Genomic DNA, 18,733 nt, shown 5'->3' with positions numbered 1-18,733 from the left:
ATTATAAGAAACAAAGCCATTACCTCATCAAAATAAAACAGGACTTTTCTTCCATCCACTTCATATCTTTTTAACCCAATTTGCTTGTTCATCAATAACTGGAGGTAAAAAAAAAATTAAAAATCATTGTGTTTAGTTTAATCTCATTTAATAGAAAACAGGTAGAAATGAGAGAAGAAGTAAAATTTCAGACTGCTTAGAAAACTGATCAGACATGAAAGTGCAGGGATTTCTTCTGCTGGAAAAGGGTGCTTCCATAAAAGAGGGAAAATGCAAAGAGATTGAAGTTGCTGTCACATGACTGAGGGGGAAAAGCCACCTGTGTCCTGCTGAGGAATTCCTGCAAGGTGCATCCGCTGAGGGCTGTTCCTGGGGCATTTACCCCCCTGGGACTCTGCTGATGTCTCCTCCATAATCTCACCCAGATTATTTTCAGTGCCAAGGCTCCAGCAAGACCTCAGAGACCCCAAACCACTCGATGCAGTCTCTTATTTAGACCACCAGGGAATCTCCCTGCTGGCTGTTGAAGGTCCCCTCCTCCCACCAGCTGAAAAAATCCAAAACATTCCTCTGCCAGGAAAATTAATCCTCACATTTGAAAAGAGCAGCCATTTGAAAGAGCCTTGGGCACCCTCCCTTTTGAGAAATGGGGTCAGGCCAGGCCTCTGCTCCTCAGCTTCTCTCCCTTCGAGGCCCAGGGATCTGGAATTTGGGGTTTGCATTGTACCAGGCCAAGAGACCCAACTCTTCTGCTTTATATCTGCACATCTAAGCAACATCTGAACATAATCCAGGGGCATTTCCCGTGTCTCCAAACCTTTATTTTCAATTTTCCAAAGGTTCCTCCTATGATTTCCATGCTTGGAACATCTCAGTACTGTGACTGTCCTGCCTGATTAAGAATTACTATTTTGGTAATTTGTACTTAGAATGCATCTGTCAGGTGGAAAATATCTAATACTGAAGCTGGAGAGGAGGAAGGTTTGTAGAAAAGGGCTTTTTTGTTTTAATCAAAGTTTGGGGAGCCAAGACAGGGCCAGAGCACTGTATTCTATAATTATATTCTCCAAACTGTCCCATTACTTTAACCTCTGTCAGACAATCCCATTTATAACACAAGGATATCTTTGTGGTGGGGTTTTTTTTTGTGTTTTTTGTATGTGTTTTGTTTGTTTGTTGATGTTTTGGGGGTTTTTTTATATTATTTTGTTTTTAATGTTCTTAAGTTACTTTGAGATTGTAGGCTAAAAATCTCTGTGGAAAGAGGATCTTAGGCTAAAAATCTCTGTGGAAAAGGCCATTATTATTATTATTATTATTGTAATAATTATTCTAATAATTTTTGCTATCACTGTTATTTAGAATGACATGAAAGGAGCAGCATTCCCACTGAAACTGGCCCAGAGCTGCCACCAGCAGCTTTAGCTGTGGCTCCCCTCCGCAGAGAGCTGCCACTTGTAAAACCCTCCTCCCCAGCTTCCTGCAAACCCTGTAACAAGCCAACCAACATGTGTTTAAGTCCCACACAATCTGGAAAGGGCCAATTTAATTTGTCCTTATAATTTCGGGGGCCTGATGGTGGCTGTTATAACTCAGCAGTCGAGGGTTTGCAGACAGTCCTTTTACGAGGGCTCGGAGACGCCGGCGCCACCGGGAACTGCTCGGCTCAGCTAAAGCTGCATTTTTTCTGGTGAGGTTTGATATATCCCAGCCCGGGGTGACCTCTCAACCCTGCCGACATCCAGCATTATTAGGAGGATTTGTGGCCGGGCTCATTAAGCAGCTCTGCCCCGGGGCTGCTCCCAGCCTGGCATCAGGGAAAATCCCGGGGCAAATCCTCATTTCCAGCGTAGCCCCTCCACAGCAGGGACAAGGTCAGGACTTGTGTCTGCTCAGGGTGGTGTCCAAAATACATGGTGGGACTTCGGTGGGTGGATTTTATGTCAGGGCCAGGTTTGGTAGCTGTGAAGAAATCTCAGAGTGGTTTGGGTGGGAAGGGACCACCACAAAGGTCATCCAGTGCCACCCCTGCCCTGGGCAGTGAGGAGTGGGAAGGGGTTTTCACTGCAGAAGAACAGGAAAGTTCTTCAGGAACATATCTCTGTACTCCTTTGTTGTTGTTGTTGTTGTTGTTGTTTTTTTTTGCTCTGCAGTAGGCAAAGGAGAAATAACAAATCTGGGGTAATGTCTCCTTTCCTGATGTCAGAGCTTAGGGTTTCTAGGCTGAGGAACCAAAGAAAGTGCCACATGCCCTTGTGTTATTGCCCTGGAACACTTTCCCCTTTGCCAGGGCAGCTGTGCTCTGCTTTGGGGCTGGGAACACACAGGTGGCCCAGGGAAGGGACAGCCAGGCTCCGTTTGTGTGCAGTCAGTGCCCACAGGCTGCCCCTGTGCTCAGGGGGATGGTTGGTCCTGCCCCGTGCTTGGGAGTGCTGAGCGTGTTCTGAGCACAGCAACACCAAGAATAATTGGCTATAAATGATAAAATGATGAGGCTGTGCTGTCTGCAAGGGACATTGGTGCTGGTACCACAAAGAACTGGCTGTGGGGTGTCTCAAAACACCTCTGTTTGCAGTAGATGCCAGGATGGTTTGGGTTGGGAGGACCTCAAATCCCATCCAGTGCCACCCCTGCCATGGCAGGGACACCTCCCACTGTCCCAGGCTGCTCCAAGCCCTGTCCAGCCTGGCCTGTGCCAGGGACTCATAGCCAAGAATTTCTGTTGTAAGTGTGTGAGCCCAGGAGGCTCTGCTGTTCCCATAACCAGACCAGAATTGCTTCCTTTGGAAAGTGGGAGATTTTCCTAAATTGGGAAGGATTTTGCATCTTCAGGAGGGAATGTTCCCCTTGGAGAGATGAATTCCATGAGTTTTTTTATTGCAGAACCCTTTTGCATCTCTAAAAATGAAATGTGGTGACAAAGCTTAAGAATATCTATAGATGGGCAGTGAAAGTGCAGATGCAACCCCAGCTGCAGATCTTCCTCTGCTGGGGGCACCTGAGAGACCCTCCCAGGGCCTAAAGGGGCTCCAGGAGAGCTGGAGAGGGACTTGGGACAAGGGATGGAGGGACAGGACACAGGGAATGGCTTCCCACTGAAAAAGTGCAATTTAGATGGGATATTGGGCAGAAATTGCTCCCTTTGAGGGTGGGCAGGCCCTGGCACAGGGTGCCCAGAGCAGCTGTGGCTGCCCCTGGATCCCTGGCAGTGCCCAAGGCCAGGCTGGACAGGGCTTGGAGCAGCCTGGGACAGTGGGAGTTGTCCCTGCCATGGCAGGGGTGGCACTGGATGGGCTTTGAGGTCCCTTCCAGCCCAAACCATCCTGGCATCTACTGCAAACAGAGGTGTTTTGAGACACCCCACAGCCAGTTCTTTGTGGTACCAGCACCAATGTCCCTTGCAGACAGCACAGCCTCATCATTTTATCATTTATAGCCAATTATTCTTGGTGTTGCTGTGCTCAGAACACGCTCAGCACTCCCGAGCACGGGGCAGGACCAACCATCCCCCTGAGCACAGGGGCAGCCTGTGGGCACTGACTGCACACAAACGGAGCCTGGGTGTCCCTTCCCTGGGCCACCTGTGTGTCCTCAGCCTGGGTGTCCCTTCCCTGGGCCACCTGTGTGTCCTCAGCCTGGGTGTCCCTTCCCTGGGCCACCTGTGTGTCCCCAGCCTGGGTGTCCCTTCCCTGGGCCACCTGTGTGTCCCCAGCCCCAGAGCAGAGCACAGCTGCCCTGGTAGAGGGGAAAGTGTTCCAGGGCAGTAACACAAGGGCATGTGGCACTTTCTTTGGTTCCTCAGCCTAGAAACCCTCAGCTCTGTCCCCTGCTGACATCAGGAAAGGAGACATTCCCCCAGATTTGTTATTTCTTCTTTGCCTACTGCAGAGGGAAAACCAAAACAAAGCAACCAAACAAACCACCAAACCACCCCCCCCAAAAACCCACCCCAAAACAAAAAACAAAACCTAACCAAACAAAACCAACAAAAACCAAAGAAACAAGCAACAGCAACAAAAGGAGTACAGGGTTATGATCCTTAAGAACTTTCCTTTTCTTCTGCAGTGAAAACCCCTTCACACTCTTCCTTTCAACCCTTTCCCTCTGCTCACAGAACATTCTGTAGGTTTAACACCATAAAGATATCCTGTTGTCCTCCTCCTGGGACAGTTTGAGCTCTCTCTGGTTCTAAGCCAGGTTCTCATCCATATTTTTTTCTGCTCTTATTTACATGAATGATTATGAAAGAGAATGTATTTGCCAGCACTACACATGGCTGTCACTGCAGCACCTTCAGCAGAGGAGGGAAAAGAGGACCCAAACCCACTGCAGGCCCCCTCACATCATTTTCCTCTTTTCTTTTCCCATGGGGGTGCTGGAAAACTCCTTTTCCTGGCTTTGCCCCACCTGAACAGCCACATTCAGTTTGTTACATGAGAGAAAATATCAGACTCACAGGCAAATAAGACCCAATGCATTTTACATGCTTGGATTTGAAAATAGATTTCTCCACATGCAGCTTGTGAACTGATATAAATAACTTCGGTTTTTCTCCTTATAGGAATAATTTCATATCTGATCTCCTGTTCTGAAGGGATGCAATTGCTTCTCAGGGATTAATACAAAAATTTCTGTGGCTTCAGGGACACTCCAGGAGACATCTTACAGCAGCTTCTGACATGGATTTTAAGCCCCTTCAGAGGGCTTTTTCCTCCAAGAAAATGCAATGGTGTTTCAATTATAAATCAGCCAAATCAAATTAAATAGTAGAGAAGATAAAGCAATGTGCACTCCTCCTTGAATTATGATATCAAATTAAACTTCACAATGGTTCTACTTTAAAATTCTTTCCTTAGATCCCTTCCCAATACAATGAGATAAAGTTATTTACAGAAGAGGTCTTTTAGAAGCAAAATATTTTTTAGCTCTTTACCAGCTCTTAAGGATGCAAAAATGTTACACTTCTTCAGTTAAATAGTCCTTAAAAAAAATCTTTGCAGCATAAGAACCCCACCAGTGAATGCAATGTTCCACAAAATGTAATGAGTTGTAATGAAAGTAATGCTCCCACAAATATAAAGCAAAGCTGAAGATTACAGTTCATCTGCCCTGGAGGGCTGGCTGGGCACGAGGCACATTCTGTCCACCTCAGCTTGGCTGCAAGAAACACGATGTTCTCCCAGAGAGAAGGGGGAAAAAAAAAAAGGGCAAAAAATTCCAAGACACAGAGCCTCCAAAGAAATGGGATCCAGATGTTGGAGATAACACAGCCCACTAAGCAGCCATAAACAGCTCCTGTTAGAGCACATTTGCACCTCAGCTTTTCCAAAGGGTCTCAGTTAATTACTGTGCACTGGCTCAGGAAAACCTTGGCTTGGTTGGCTTGGCAGGGTTGGCTTTGCTCAGCCTGCTCAGAACGTCCTTTCCTTCATTTCAGAGAGGGATTTTTTTTTTTTTTATTTTTTGACGAGTGAAATCTCTACCTTCCCTTTCCCAATTTTAATTGCATCTTTTCTGCAATTAAAGGCAGTGCTCAACTGGCCTCCTCTTGCCCATGAAGGGAACCCCTCCCAGCTGGAGATCCACATCCCATCCCATCCCATCCCTTACCTGCTCCAGGCTCTCAATATCTGCCCGAAAGCCCGAGAACAAAGGCACTTCCAACACAGCCATGTTTGAGGATCCAGAGTGCAGCCATCTTCCCATGGGAACAGAAAGAGAGAAAATGGGAACAAACTCAAGATCCAAGACAACAAATGGAGAAACCAACTCCAGAAAAAGAATAAAAATTAAAAGGCTCTCCTCGTTGAAGTGCTTGTGGAAAGCCAGTTTATTCGGTTTTTTAAAATCCTCTTTTTTGCTTTTATTTAATAAAGTTATGGCCAGCTTACAGAGGGTTGGAGATGTCCTGGAACACAGAGAGATGCAGCCACCTGTGGGGCTGCTTGCTTTTTTTTTTTTTTAATTAATCACCGAGAAAATGCACTTGGTAAAAGGAAATAAACCCTTGGAGTAGAAGAAACTTCTGTTCCACCCTGAGGGGAAGGCTGTAGATGGACTGTGGTGGGAGAGGGATGCTAATTCCCAACAGCAGGCAAGGTCATTCAGTCCTGGGGTCTCATTAAATGGCTGTTTCACCCCTGACACTGAGAAAAGGGCTTTTCCTAAAGAGCCAGCAAAGTCACTGCCTTGTTGGTGTTAAAGAGTTCACTGCCTGTATCATCCTCTAGTGTATAACAGAAAACTCAGAAACCCCTCTGAAACTGAGTTGTTACAAAAAACCCCCACACAGGAGAGCAAGTCTGTCGGGGCCATTGCAAAAATCTCAATTTCTGCAGCATGGCAGAGGAGTGTCCATCCTAAAGCAGCTCCTGGAATTCCAGAACAAGGCTCCTTTTCTCTGCACTGCAGCAGCTGCCAGCTCTCCCTCCTTGGCAGCTCACCTGTTTGCTGTGCACCACCTGAGCTCACCAGCTCATGCCCAGCACTGAGCAAACACATTTCCACAGCTTCCAGCACCACATTTGCCAGCTCTGGGCTGGCTCCTGCAGGGCCCCTCTCTCAGCTCAGGGGGTGCTGACCTGGCTCAGGCTGGGCTGCCATACCCCACCCAAGGCCCACAGTAGCATGAGGTGGCCTGGGGACAAAGCCAGCTGGCACTGCAGGGCTCCCAGGGACATTAAACCTCGTTACTTCCCATCTAACTCCATGCTCCACACTCCCTAATAAATCGTACAGGATCCCTTTGCCAGCGTTTCCCCTGTCTCTGTTATTTATCATGGCTTTCTTTTTTCCACCCTGTGTTTTCCCTGACCCTTCAGAAGCGCCCCAGGGATGTCACTGGGCATGACAACACCTCATTACGTGCTGAGAACACCCCCAGCTCAAAATATCTCAGTTGTCATCCTTAGCTGCACTCCTCTCTTCACACTGCCCCAGCAAGATGATGATAGAGCTGAGAGCATCATTACAGGACGAAGGGGAGGAAAGGAAGATTTCATTTGCTTTTGTTTCCTTTCCAAGCAATCCATCTCCTTGCACTGGGCTCCCTCTCAAATTTCTGTCTTAGCTCCAGCAATTCTCAGGGCAGAAGTTTCAGAACTATCAGCAGAGAGGCTGTGCTGGTGCAGGGCAGCCTCCTCAGCATCTGACAAGGCTGTAGAATTTCATCCTCTCCCCAAAACAGGCTGGGGGCTTGGGCAGGGGGAGGAGAGGTTGGCACAGCAGCATTGTGGCACTTGGGGACAGTGCCTGTGCCACAACACGGCCCCGTGGGCCAGGGGCAAGTGTGGGATGGGGAAAACAAGATCCCATCTTTTCCTGGAGTGATGCCTTCAGTTTTATCTTTCATGTATTTCAGGTTCTGTGCTGCCCAGGGGTGCAGCACTGAGCTCACATTCAGCTCTCTTCACAGAGCAGGGACACAAAACAAATCCATTTCCTGCTCAAGACCAAGGACAACTTTCAGCCCCAAAGCACAAACAACAGTGGCTGAAGGGAGGAACAAGAAGGATGGGACCTCACAACCTGAAGCTGGAATTGCAAAATTAAACTCCAACATGCAAATGGACCAAAATTTACAAAAGTGACCTTGTGACCATTTGTCCATTTTGTGACTATTTTGAGCTCACCTTAGGTGTAGCCCCAGTCAGGCCCTGCCCAAGGTGTATCCTAAAGACCTTTTAATAAATATCTACTTTATTTTCTGGCTCTGTCCAGTCTCTCTTTCAGGTCAGCCTTCCCAAGGCATCAGGGGCACTGCAGCTCTGCAGTCTCTGCATGCCCCTGCCTCTGCAGAAAGGAAGGGACAGAAACTGAGAGGGGAGCCAGAGTTTCCCATTAAACTCTGATAGGGCAGCTACAATTTTCCATTTCCCCCTGAGCCACTGACTGGACTTCTCCTGTTTGAAGCCAGTGAAGTAGCAGCCCTTCACGTGCCATGATCCAGGTCACAAACATGCAAATTAGTTGTGAATTTCTTGGGAATGGTTTCTGCTGCTGCACAGATATCCAGTTACTGAGACAAATTATTTCCCTTGTTTTCTTTGAATTGGGACCTCAAAGGTGTTGGAACCCTGGAGGCTGAGGATTTCAGCCTTTCTGTGCTGAGGAGCATTCACCCTCAGGCAGGCACTGCTTTTGACTTGAGGCCATGGAACAGGGTTCTGAAATTGAGGGACAGCATTGGGGTATTGTGTGATCTCCCAGGGTGGAAAACTTAGAATTTAGGGGTTTAGTATATAGTAGTATATGCAAAGCAATATGGAGGATTTGGGGCATTGGTTAAGTCGTTCTTCTTCATCTTCTTCTTCTTGGTTTCGGGTGGTTTTTTTCTAATAGGGTGAAAAAGTCCTAGGCACCTAGGCACCCTAGGCACGGTGGGCCTTGGGTGGTCATTGTTGGGTCAAAAGTATAAATAATATAGGTGTCACCTCGTTATTGAATGATTAGTGCTTAAATAACCATGGAAAGAGTTAGAGGCACCTCCATTTTCTGTCTTGTTATTAGAGCCCACAGCTCCTGAGCTGTGATTTAGATAAGAGTCAATAAACACCGAGTCCAAACAGGAGAACTGCGACTCCAGTGCGTTAATCCCGGCTCTAACACAAAGAAGAAAAGAAGATAAACACCTCACATCACACCACCTCCTGTCCCTACCTCCTCACAAACTACGGGTGACTCAGCTGTCACTGCCCAGTCCACTCCTGTCCCCCCACAGCGGCTGCAGCCAGGCCGCTCCTACCCTGGGACAATTCACCCCGCTGACTGCCTTCAGCCCTTCCTCCGCCTCTGTCCCCACCTGGTGCAGGTCTCCAGGATGACTTTGTACTCGCGGTGGTCGTGGTCCGAGGCGGGGTCCTCGTCGTCGCCCAGGGCGCGGTGGCGGTGCGGGGCCCGGGGCCGGGCCTGGCCCTGGCGCGGCGGCTGCTCCTTGGGCTCCTTCAGCGTCACCAGCAGCTGGAAGGCCGCCTTGGCCACGGGGTCGGGCACGTTGTAGGTGACATCGATCTGCAGCGGGCACGGAAAGGCAAAACACGTCAGCGAGGTTTGTTACGGCTCCCGTGTTTCCAAGTGTCTACAAATGGCCTAAAAGGAGAGCGCAGACACCAGATCTCTTCAGACCTGGGAGGGACAGAGGCAACAGAGGCTTTAGCACACAGTTATATCTCTATATAAGCTCTACCAGAGGTGACACAGTTGCATTCACTTCCTAAATTACGGCAGCACCACGTTATAGAACTATTTGGAGAGAAATTCCGAGTGTAAGTGCTTCCTGGCAGCCAAGAGGGATGACAAAAACAGCAGACAGGCTGTGAGGTTAGAGATCATCTCCTCCCATGCTTTCTCCAGCCCCATGACAGCCTTACCTGCATCAGACAGCAGCCTTCACCCTTGGCACTCACAAAGAGCCCTGTCGGGATGCTGGGGATCTGGGGAGAAGGCACAGGGAGACAGAGACAACACATGGCACTCAGAATGGAAATGAATATGAAATTTAGCTCTATTCTGTACAAAATACCCTTATAAAGGACACTGCAGAAGTGAAGTGAGTGTGGCTTAGTCTCTTCACCATCTGCACTTACAACAGCAGAGACAAAGAGCAGCACAAAATAAACATCAGGCACCGGTTGTGGTGAAAAATGCCTTTAATTATGAGTGCTGTCTCCTTCATAGCAGAATCCAGCCACAAACCTACAGAAAGTCCCACAGGTCTCAGTGCTTAACTTCTGCTTTTACCATCACTGATCAGAACCCAGCTCAAGTGGATTGCTTTAAAAATCTGCCTGCACAAAACCACCTACCACTGCAGTCTGAAGGACTTTTTTATTCATCTTGTTAAGCTCAAAGGTCTCCTGGTAGTCCAGGTTAGTAGAAGCCAAGGAAATGGTCAAGTTGACTCCTCCAACATAAGAAAGGATGGCATATTCAGCCAGGGCCTGCAGGGCCACACAAGTGTCCTAGGAGCCAGAAGAGGGAGAAATCAGAATAGTGAAGAATACAGGAGCACAGCAAACTTCCAAACAGCTCTGCTCAGCTCCAGGTGGCAGAATCTTCCTTATTAATTCATTTGGCAAAAGAAACATGAGGTTTTGCTCATTTTTCTTATCAAAAGCATCTGTGAGGACAAAGTCTGGGTTCCTTTCACATTACCAGTCCAAGGAGGAAGCAGTAAAGAGTGCTGGGAAGTTTTTCTCCTTACCAGAACACAAACAATTTCTGTCAGGAAGATGGAAACTCTGCATTCCTGAATCAATTGACAATGCATGCAATCCAGCTACCTTTTCCAGAGGCAGCCCACCTGAGTAGATGAGAATCCTCCCAGTGCATTCCTCTGCTGTGAGAGCCACTTGACCACAGGGAGTGCAGAGGCCACGTCCCCCAGGAGTGTGTAGGTCAGAAGGGCATAAGATGTCATTTCCACTTCTGCAGAAACAACTGAAAGAGAAGAAAATTAAAAAAAAAAAAAGAAAATACCATCTAGAAGTGAGAGTTCAGGCTGGTCTAGAGATAGTTCTATGAATAGTTATTAACTGAAAAATGATTCTAAAAAGTTAAGAGTCTGTAGGAGTAAACGTAGGGAAAGGGAAGTTAAAATGTCTGCACCCAAGGTACTTCACCTCCCTGAGATATCTCTGCTTTCAATATAAGCCTCCCTTCAATAACAGAGATAACCAATAATAGAGATATTCACACAATAGATAAACTCCTTCTACTTGACTGTATCCCACAAGTAATTCCTCTCCCACTCCAGTCCTACTCTGCTGCTGCCCACACTGTTGTCCTGCTCTTGAGATTTTCATACATTATTCAGTCAGATCCCTCTTGAACATTGCTGCACCTACATCATATCCAAAGAGTCAGTGGCTCTAAGTGGCTTGAAAATTACAGCATCATTCACTGCTTCTGTGGCTTTGACAGCCAAAGTCTAGAAAAATCAGCTGAAGTGTCAGACACCGGTCATACAATCCTTAGGTCCACTTGAAAACACAAAAATAAATAGCTCTAAAATTAAGTATATTTTAGTTCCCTCAGATTTCCATTTTGAATTACTACTCCTTGACAGAAGAGTGAGGGCCACCTGGGATTCTGTCTTTATAAAACTGGAGTGAAAACTGATGAGACAGCTGAGGCTGAAAAACCTGTTCTCTCTGGACCACATCTTGCTCTGTGTCCCATTTATTCTTTCAGCTACCTGCCTTTTCTGAGCTCTCTTTCCTCTGGACCCTGTCCTGGCTGACTGACAATTTAGAATACCTTGTATTTTAGAAATAAATCACTGCAATACATGCAGGGTGCTGTGGCAGCCCCTTGCCTTTTCTCTGCCTTTGCACTGCAGGTTCCCAATTACCTGATTGAGAGAGTCCATCATTAAATCCCATGAAGGTGTCTTCATCAGTGACAAGGGTTCCTGTGAGGCTCCAGTGTGTAAAGCCATCTAGGAAAAGTGGGACATGGATGTTATCAGAGCAGGAGTGCAGCTGAGCCTCTGTGCACGGGAGGAGTCAAATTCCACTTTTGCATCAGCTCTGTGCCCTGAGCTGCCCTGTCCCTCCTTTTGGACACCCATCCCTGGGCAAGGGGCTCCCTTTGGAATGACAAAGATGATTCAGTGTGAATCAGGTAATTCATGGATTTTGGATTCAAATACACCATCAGGGAATGTGAGGTGTTACAGGGCAAACTGTCACTGTGAGGAGAGCACTGCAGAGCCTCTGAACAACTTGAAATCACTCTGGTTAGAGAACAGTGCTGCTGAACACCAGGGCTGTGGCTCTGATCTCTGTGTGGGCCATTCACTCACAAGTTGGTCCCTTGCAATTCAGGGTATTCTGTAATTCTGCTGCACTTGCCTTCCTTCAGCATCAGCCCCACGTGTGGAACCCTCTCCAAAGACAGCCAGGAGCACCTTCATCTTACAAAGCCAAACTGTGCCGTGAGGAATCCCTCACCCACCAGGCCCCATCCTCTCCAGCAGCTCAAGTGCAGCATTCAGGCTGGGTTTGGCTGTTCCTGGGAGGGGCAGAGCCCAGGGTTGGAGCTCCTACCTTGGGTGATGGCCATGCTGGAGCCCAGAGCCCCTACCTTGGGTGATGGCCATGCTGGAGCTCCTACCTTGGGTGATGGCCATGCTGGAGCCCAGAGCTCCTACCTTGGGTGATGGCCATGCTGGAGCTCCTACCTTGGGTGATGGCCATGCTGGAGCCCAGGACTCCTACCTTGGGTGATGGCCATGCTGGAGCCCCTACCTTGGGTGATGGCCATGCTGGAGCCCAGAGCCCCTACCTTGGGTGATGGCCATGCTGGAGCTCCTACCTTGGGTGATGGCCATGCTGGAGCCCAGGACTGGAGCTCCTGCCTTGGGTGATGGCCATGCTGGAGCCCAGGACTCCTACCTTGGGTGATGGCCATGCTGGAGCTCCTACCTTGGGTGATGGCCATGCTGTTCATCCTGCGCAGCGTCGCGGCCGCGGCGGGGCTGTGCAGCAGGGTCAGGGCATAGGCACTCAGGGCAGTGGTGTAGGGGTCCTCTGCTGAATACAGGTTGGACTCCAGGAAGTGTTTTGCTTTGTCAACAGCTGTTCTTTCTTCCTGCATTCACAGGGGGAAGAGCCCAGGCAGATGTGCCAGTCTCAGAAGTTAGGGTCACTTTGTTACATCGTGCCCATTAAAAAAACCCAACCAAGCAAAAAACAATGACAAAATCCAAACAAAAACAACAACAACAACAAACCCCCACAATAAACTCAGAAAGATACATCTTGCTCTCTGCAGAACAGTATTGACACTTTCCCTAGCCGTGCATCAAAATTAAAAAAAAAAAAAGGTGCAAACAGCAGAGCAAGAATGATTTAGGCTGACACTGAGACACACTTTTCCTCCCCTAAAGCTGAAGAAATTCTGTGCCCCTGCAAGGCAACAGATGAACAGGGCAGGGGCGAGCTCTGTACTGTAGGTTTGATTGTGTTCCTGACACTCCAGAGCGTCTGGCAGACGCCAGAGGATAATAAAGGCCAAGGTTCCCAGGGGTCCCTGCAGCCAACAAACATGTTTTATTAACTCCCCCAATGACCTCACCAGGCAGGAACGTGGCTCTGATAATTTATAGAAACAATTTAATTGGACTTGATGTAATTTGGTTTCCTTTGATTTCCCTGTGGCACTAACCTTCCCCCTTCCTCATTTCCTAGCTAAGATCATTAGGAGCACTCACAAATCTCCTCTAGGAAAACCATTAGAATCCACAGAAACTGCACTGCTGGGGCTGCCTTGACACACAGCAGCCCAGAGGGAGCATCACATCACTGCTCAGAGGGGGACACTGCTGACAGGGAGGCAGGAAGTTACTCTGTGAGCTCTGCAGGGTTTTCTGAATTTTTAATAAGGTTGAAAGCCTTCCACTCCAACAAGGACAGGGGGTTAGGGGACATCTGCCTGAAGCAGCAGCCTGGTCTCACTCCCCAGGCTCCACAGGGATTGATGAGAAGTGCTGAGGTTATCAGAGTTCCTGAAGGGGCACTGACTGTTCTGACACCTCCACAAACTCTCAAGGTTTTGCCTGAATGGACCCTTTTGTCTGAGAGCAGATCACCAAGAGATGCTGCAACATCCACTGCACCTCCTCTTTTCATCTTCCTGTGCACAGTTCTGCCTGTGCACAGCCTCCACCGCCCTCTCCCTTGGCTGAAGAGCGAGGGAACATCTGCAAGGGAGCATCTTTCCAATCCCACTTAGAGGGAATGTGTCCCTTTAATCTTATCTAAACATCTCCATTCTATGAAGCTGCATGCTGGCAGAAGCACATCGGAGGGCAGGAGCACAGTTTTACCAGGGATTTTAAGGAGGAATCCCTAAAACACCAGTTGTACTGGAAGTTTGGGGGTGTTTTTCCAGTGGAATTGGCCGTTCCTACAGAGCTGCTTTTTTGCCATGTTCCTGCTCTGTCTCATCGTAAAGAACAGAAACATTTTTCTCCAGAGCCCTCAATCCAGCACATTGCAGGAGCTCAGCTCTGCAAAGGCACTGTAATCTAACAGCAGTAGCATTTTGGCCACTGCAGCCAAGCCAGACCACAAGAGTTCCCTGAATCCCCAAGTTAAACTGCTTTTAGCACCAAGCCAGGATTTCTGAGTCTCTACAGGCAAGAGACCAGGATCTGCACGGGCTGCACTCACAGCTTGAAGCTAAGAGGCAGAAAACTCTTTTTGCAGTAATTTCTTGGAGAGACTGAGGGATGGAGTGAAGTGTTTTGCTCTGGTGGAATAATCACAAGCTGATGGCTGAAGGGTGGGAGACCACCTTGAACAACTTCAGGACAGATTCCTGAACTTCAAAACAATCCCAAGGCTTTCAGCAGCCTCTCTTCCCTGGGTGCTGTCAGTCACTCTACAGAACACAGAACCTCTGAAGGCAAACAGCAGCAAAATGAAGTTTAAAAAAAAAAAATATAATAGAGAGAACTTTTGGACCTGTTTCAACTAAGTTTTTGTTACCTCAGAAGTGACACCTGTTTCCAGAAGAGATGCAACCACATAAGCTGTCAAGGAAATCTTCCCATGTATCCCACCCTGGAAGGATAAACAACACAAACCACTGGATAAAAACTAGAGAAAAGGACACTGGAGGAGAAAAAAGAGACTTTGAAGCAATACAAAGGATGTGTTAGAACTAGAGGAGAAGCTGAACCAGCACCAAATTTCTTTTCTTTGCACACAAGGAGTCTAAAATTTAGGAACCCAATCCCACACTGCCTGGAGCCAGGACACATTTAATGCAGTATTTTGTAAGACTTCACACCTTGCTTTTCATCCTCTGGGAACACCCCACAGACTCATTCTGATAGACCTTTTATAACTGAAACCCCCCTGGTTCACCCTGTAGTATTCCAGCCTTTCAAGTGCAAAATTCATATTCAAACTGCATCTCTTTGTGCTCTATTAATAACTTAAAAAATGTCCTTGCTGCAAGTTGATCCTGTGTGATTTTTACCTGAATGTCCTTGTTTAGTATCCTGCCCATAGCAGGGAAGGAACCATCATCTTTCTGGTGCTGGATGATCCAGTCTTTGGCAGCTGTGAGTTCTTTGGGGTCAATGAAAATAAACCCACGAGACTGAGCAAAGGACTTGAGTACAAAAGCTGTTAACCTGTAAAATTGAATTAACCGTCTTTACTGAGGAAACAAATTCAGAATAAAGATCCTGTAATGAAAAAATACATTCTTAAAAAGCAGAAATTGAAAAAAATCTGGTTGGGAAACACTAAATGTTGTTGTTAAAATGTTCATGGGATGTAAAAGCACCCAAACACTGTCCAGGTTTTGGATAAAAAAAGGATTAAAGGTCAACAACCTAAATTGAAAAGTAGAACTCAAAGGTGTTTTTATCAAAATTATGGCACACCCTGAAATATAGTTCTTTTTTATCCCCAATTACTGAAGTTTTTACGCTAAGAATCAATATTTTAAAATTAAGAATCAATATATTTCTCATAAGAAATCCAGATCTTTTCCTCAAGCCTGAAGCTGTGTTACACTTTATACAGAATTAAGACTTAAGAAAGCACCAGAAGTGTTTTTGGAATTCTAAACCTCTGACAACAAGTGTGAGCACTGGCCAGCTTCAGGGGGATTGAGTCATTGCATTTACAAGCCCCTGAGGAATGGGAGGGTAGCAAACACTGCTGCCTGGCAGGGGATTTTTGGAGTGTTGAGTAATTCTCTGTCACCATATTTCACATGCAGGGGCTGGGGTGAGAGTTCCCTGTCCCAGGCAGAGAGAGGCAGAGGGGAATCTGTGACAGCCCAAACAGGGATGGAGCAGAGGGATGGAGGCCAGGACCTCCAGAGCTGAGCCCTGGGGCTGGTGACACCCAGGGCTGATGTCACACGAACCTGCCAGGCTTTGGGGACAGCAGTGACAGCAGCTGACCCTGCAGGTTCACACTCCTGGCTCTCCTCTGGGGTGAAAGGTCCTGCCCTTATTCCCAGAGAACAAACCCATCCTGTTCCATCCAGGAGGTACAGGAGGATTCCAGCCCATGGTACAAGGATGTCGTTGAGAGTTTTGGGGTTGGTTTTGGTGGGTTTTTACCTACCCTGAGAGAAGCCTCTGCCACTTGTAGGGACAGCACATTTCCCTGTCCCTGCTTCAGGTAAAACTCCATTCCCTAATGGAATCAGGGGCTTAAATGCTCCATAATTGCTACTCCAGTTGCAGATATGACCCTTAACTACAGCTTGGTGCCTGAAACCTGGACTAATTGGCTGATTTATCCCTCTTAACTGCTCCTGAGACCTGAATCACCTACAACACATCACCTAATGTAGTCAGAGCACTCAGCAGCACTGTACAGCAGTTCTGTAGTCACTGAATATTACTGCATTATTTCTGTTCTCCACTGTGTGTGATACCATGAGAAAAGCTGGAAAATCACTCCTCTTTCCCAGGCAATTGTGTATTTTTTCTGTTTAGTAAAGCTCTTAACGCATTTCTAACTCAGTTTTAAATAGCCACTCACCACATGCTCCCTGATGAGTCCCTCTCCCCAAAAGCACTGTAGGAGCCATCCTGCCTCTTGTAGGTCAGCTGGCGCTGGTAGCCTGCAAGTCACAAAAGAATTGAGGGAGTCCAAAAGCTCTTCACACAGAGAAAAACGAGTAGTTGAAGTGAATGAAGGCTCAGAACATCTGGAACATGTGTAAGGGATTCTGCTGCCCGAGGCAGCTTCTTATTCTGCTGTGAGTGAGAGCCAGCTCTGTGTGCAGTTTATCCAGAAATCTGCTCAGGATAACATATGGGACATTGCAGCTCCTGCCTTTTGGACACTGGAAATGCTAAAAATCTGATACTTCTCTGAAAAAAAAATGCATTATCAAAAGGTTTTTACTTAAGCATACAGCCACTCTCCTTCCATTTTACTTCCATTTACAAATTAAAATGTTCTGCCTGTGACATTACAGCTGGATTCAGACTTTTCACAAAGCTGTTGCTTGGAACAACTTCACGTAACATAAAAACAACAGCTGTGGTCTCAGAGCACGTGGACACCTCCCAGCCACAAGGGCTGTCCCAAGGCTGGTTTTAGAAATCATTATTAACAAGGTGGATGCTGAAGATAAGAACTCTCTCCTGGAATGTCTTCTGAGGTTGAAAATGAAAAAAGAGTAGAAATGCTCTTTCTAGCAGGAAAATGATTTGCTTCTCAAACCTGTTTGTCTACAACCGTGCCCATCCTAGCAAAACCTCCACATGGAGGGATACACAAAGCACACTTGGATAAAGCTCTGAAACACCCATTGGAATCAAACCCTCCAGGATGGACATTTCTGATAAGGAAAAGTCCAATCTGCAAGAAGATTGTGTCAAAAAAGACATTTAACGCCTGCAGCACAGGAGGAGGTGTTTTATTCCACACTACATGATGCTTTTATGGGAGCGGATTTTTGTTTCCTTTCTGGAGGTGAAGTTTCTCTGCTGACCTCTGCAGATCCAGGCAGCTCCTCAGTCCCTGAGGAGGGGCTGCTCATGACTCCCACCCTTCCCAGCTGCTCTGTAGCTCCCCAGTGCTCACAGGGACTGGTCGGGAAAATGGGAGGAATGAAGACCCAGAGATTGATGATGCTCTTGTGGTCACCACATCCTTGCCTGGGGGTGCTGGGATAGGTACAAATACCTGGCAGAAAGCCTAAGTGATGGTATTATTTTTTTTCCTTCCTCCAAAAACTAGGTGTTAAATTAAATTGCTTTTTTTCTCCCTGCAGCCCTCAGGTATGATTTACTACTCAGCACTTCCTGCTTAAACAGTTCCTCAGTGTTCCTTTCTGGTGTGTAAATGGACACATTCAGTCCCAGTATTTCATACCACCCTTCTCATTGTTTCTGTTCTTCTCTTTCTGAATGCTCATGGTGCCAGTACTGCCAAGGCTGTGGGTTTGACTCCTGTATGGGCCATTCATTCCAGAGCTGGACTCTGATCACAGTGGGTCCCTTCCAACTCAGGATATTCTATGATTCTGAGCTGAATTTACACTTCATTGCTCTTGCTGTTATTCTTCTCTGCCTGTTGGTTGGGAGTGGCACAGACTTTATGTCTTGCTTGCTCTTCTGAACCCTCCTCCTTTCTAAACACTCTGGATGCTGGGGCTCACTGAAGAGGTTCCTCTCTCCAGTTTTCCCCTGTTCACCTGCTTTTTTTTTTGCTGGGAAAGTAGAAAAAATACTGACTGGTTTAGCCCAAGCCACTTCTAAAGAAGAGGGAATACACAGGAATTGTTGGCTATCAGCATTTTCCATGATGGATGATTAAGGGATGAAGAAGTTTTCTGGCTTGGTAAATCACAAAAGCTTTCTAGAGTGAGCATTTCCCATCTAAACCTTATACTTGGCAGGGCTCCAGTAAACACAGAAGGGTTTAAAACTCTTGGGGGTTTCTTCTGTAAGGGTTAATTAGCAAACAGAGTTTGGAGCCAAAAACCTGGAAGATTTGCAGATTCATAAAAAGAAACAAAAGCAAATGATGTTGCAAAGGAAACACTGACTCGGGCCATTAACAAATTCCCTTTGCCTCATTGCTCCCAGCAAGCACAGAAAATTACAAGTGAAATGACTGGAGCCAGGCAGAGGAAGTAGCATTGGGCTTTTGCTGCTGAACACAAGAAATATCTCACATATTACATTTTATATTTATATTTTCAGAGGAGAACCACCTAACCCTGTCACCTCTGATTTCATGAC

General features: G+C 47.1%; 1 protein-coding gene across 1 annotated transcript in view; it reads right to left on the bottom strand.

Moving 5' to 3' along the window:
- CPAMD8 (C3 and PZP like alpha-2-macroglobulin domain containing 8) overlaps positions 1 to 18,733 on the bottom strand; it is a 58,463-nt gene that overhangs the window by 12,682 nt on the left and 27,048 nt on the right. Inside the window, exons 27-37 of the mRNA XM_066336400.1 lie at positions 16,518 to 16,599; positions 14,989 to 15,145; positions 14,493 to 14,567; positions 12,426 to 12,591; positions 11,351 to 11,437; positions 10,301 to 10,437; positions 9,804 to 9,959; positions 9,369 to 9,431; positions 8,801 to 9,009; positions 5,611 to 5,698; positions 24 to 98 (exon numbers count right to left, since the gene is read on the bottom strand). Coding sequence (XP_066192497.1) covers positions 24 to 98; positions 5,611 to 5,698; positions 8,801 to 9,009; positions 9,369 to 9,431; positions 9,804 to 9,959; positions 10,301 to 10,437; positions 11,351 to 11,437; positions 12,426 to 12,591; positions 14,493 to 14,567; positions 14,989 to 15,145; positions 16,518 to 16,599 — 1,295 coding nt within the window. The remainder of the gene's footprint in view (positions 1 to 23; positions 99 to 5,610; positions 5,699 to 8,800; positions 9,010 to 9,368; positions 9,432 to 9,803; positions 9,960 to 10,300; positions 10,438 to 11,350; positions 11,438 to 12,425; positions 12,592 to 14,492; positions 14,568 to 14,988; positions 15,146 to 16,517; positions 16,600 to 18,733) is intronic.

Source organism: Sylvia atricapilla, chromosome 26, assembly GCF_009819655.1.
Source record: "Sylvia atricapilla isolate bSylAtr1 chromosome 26, bSylAtr1.pri, whole genome shotgun sequence".
NCBI lineage: Eukaryota > Metazoa > Chordata > Aves > Passeriformes > Sylviidae > Sylvia > Sylvia atricapilla.
Note: the sequence above shows the minus strand (reverse complement) of the source record. Positions and strands in the feature narration are given on the sequence as shown.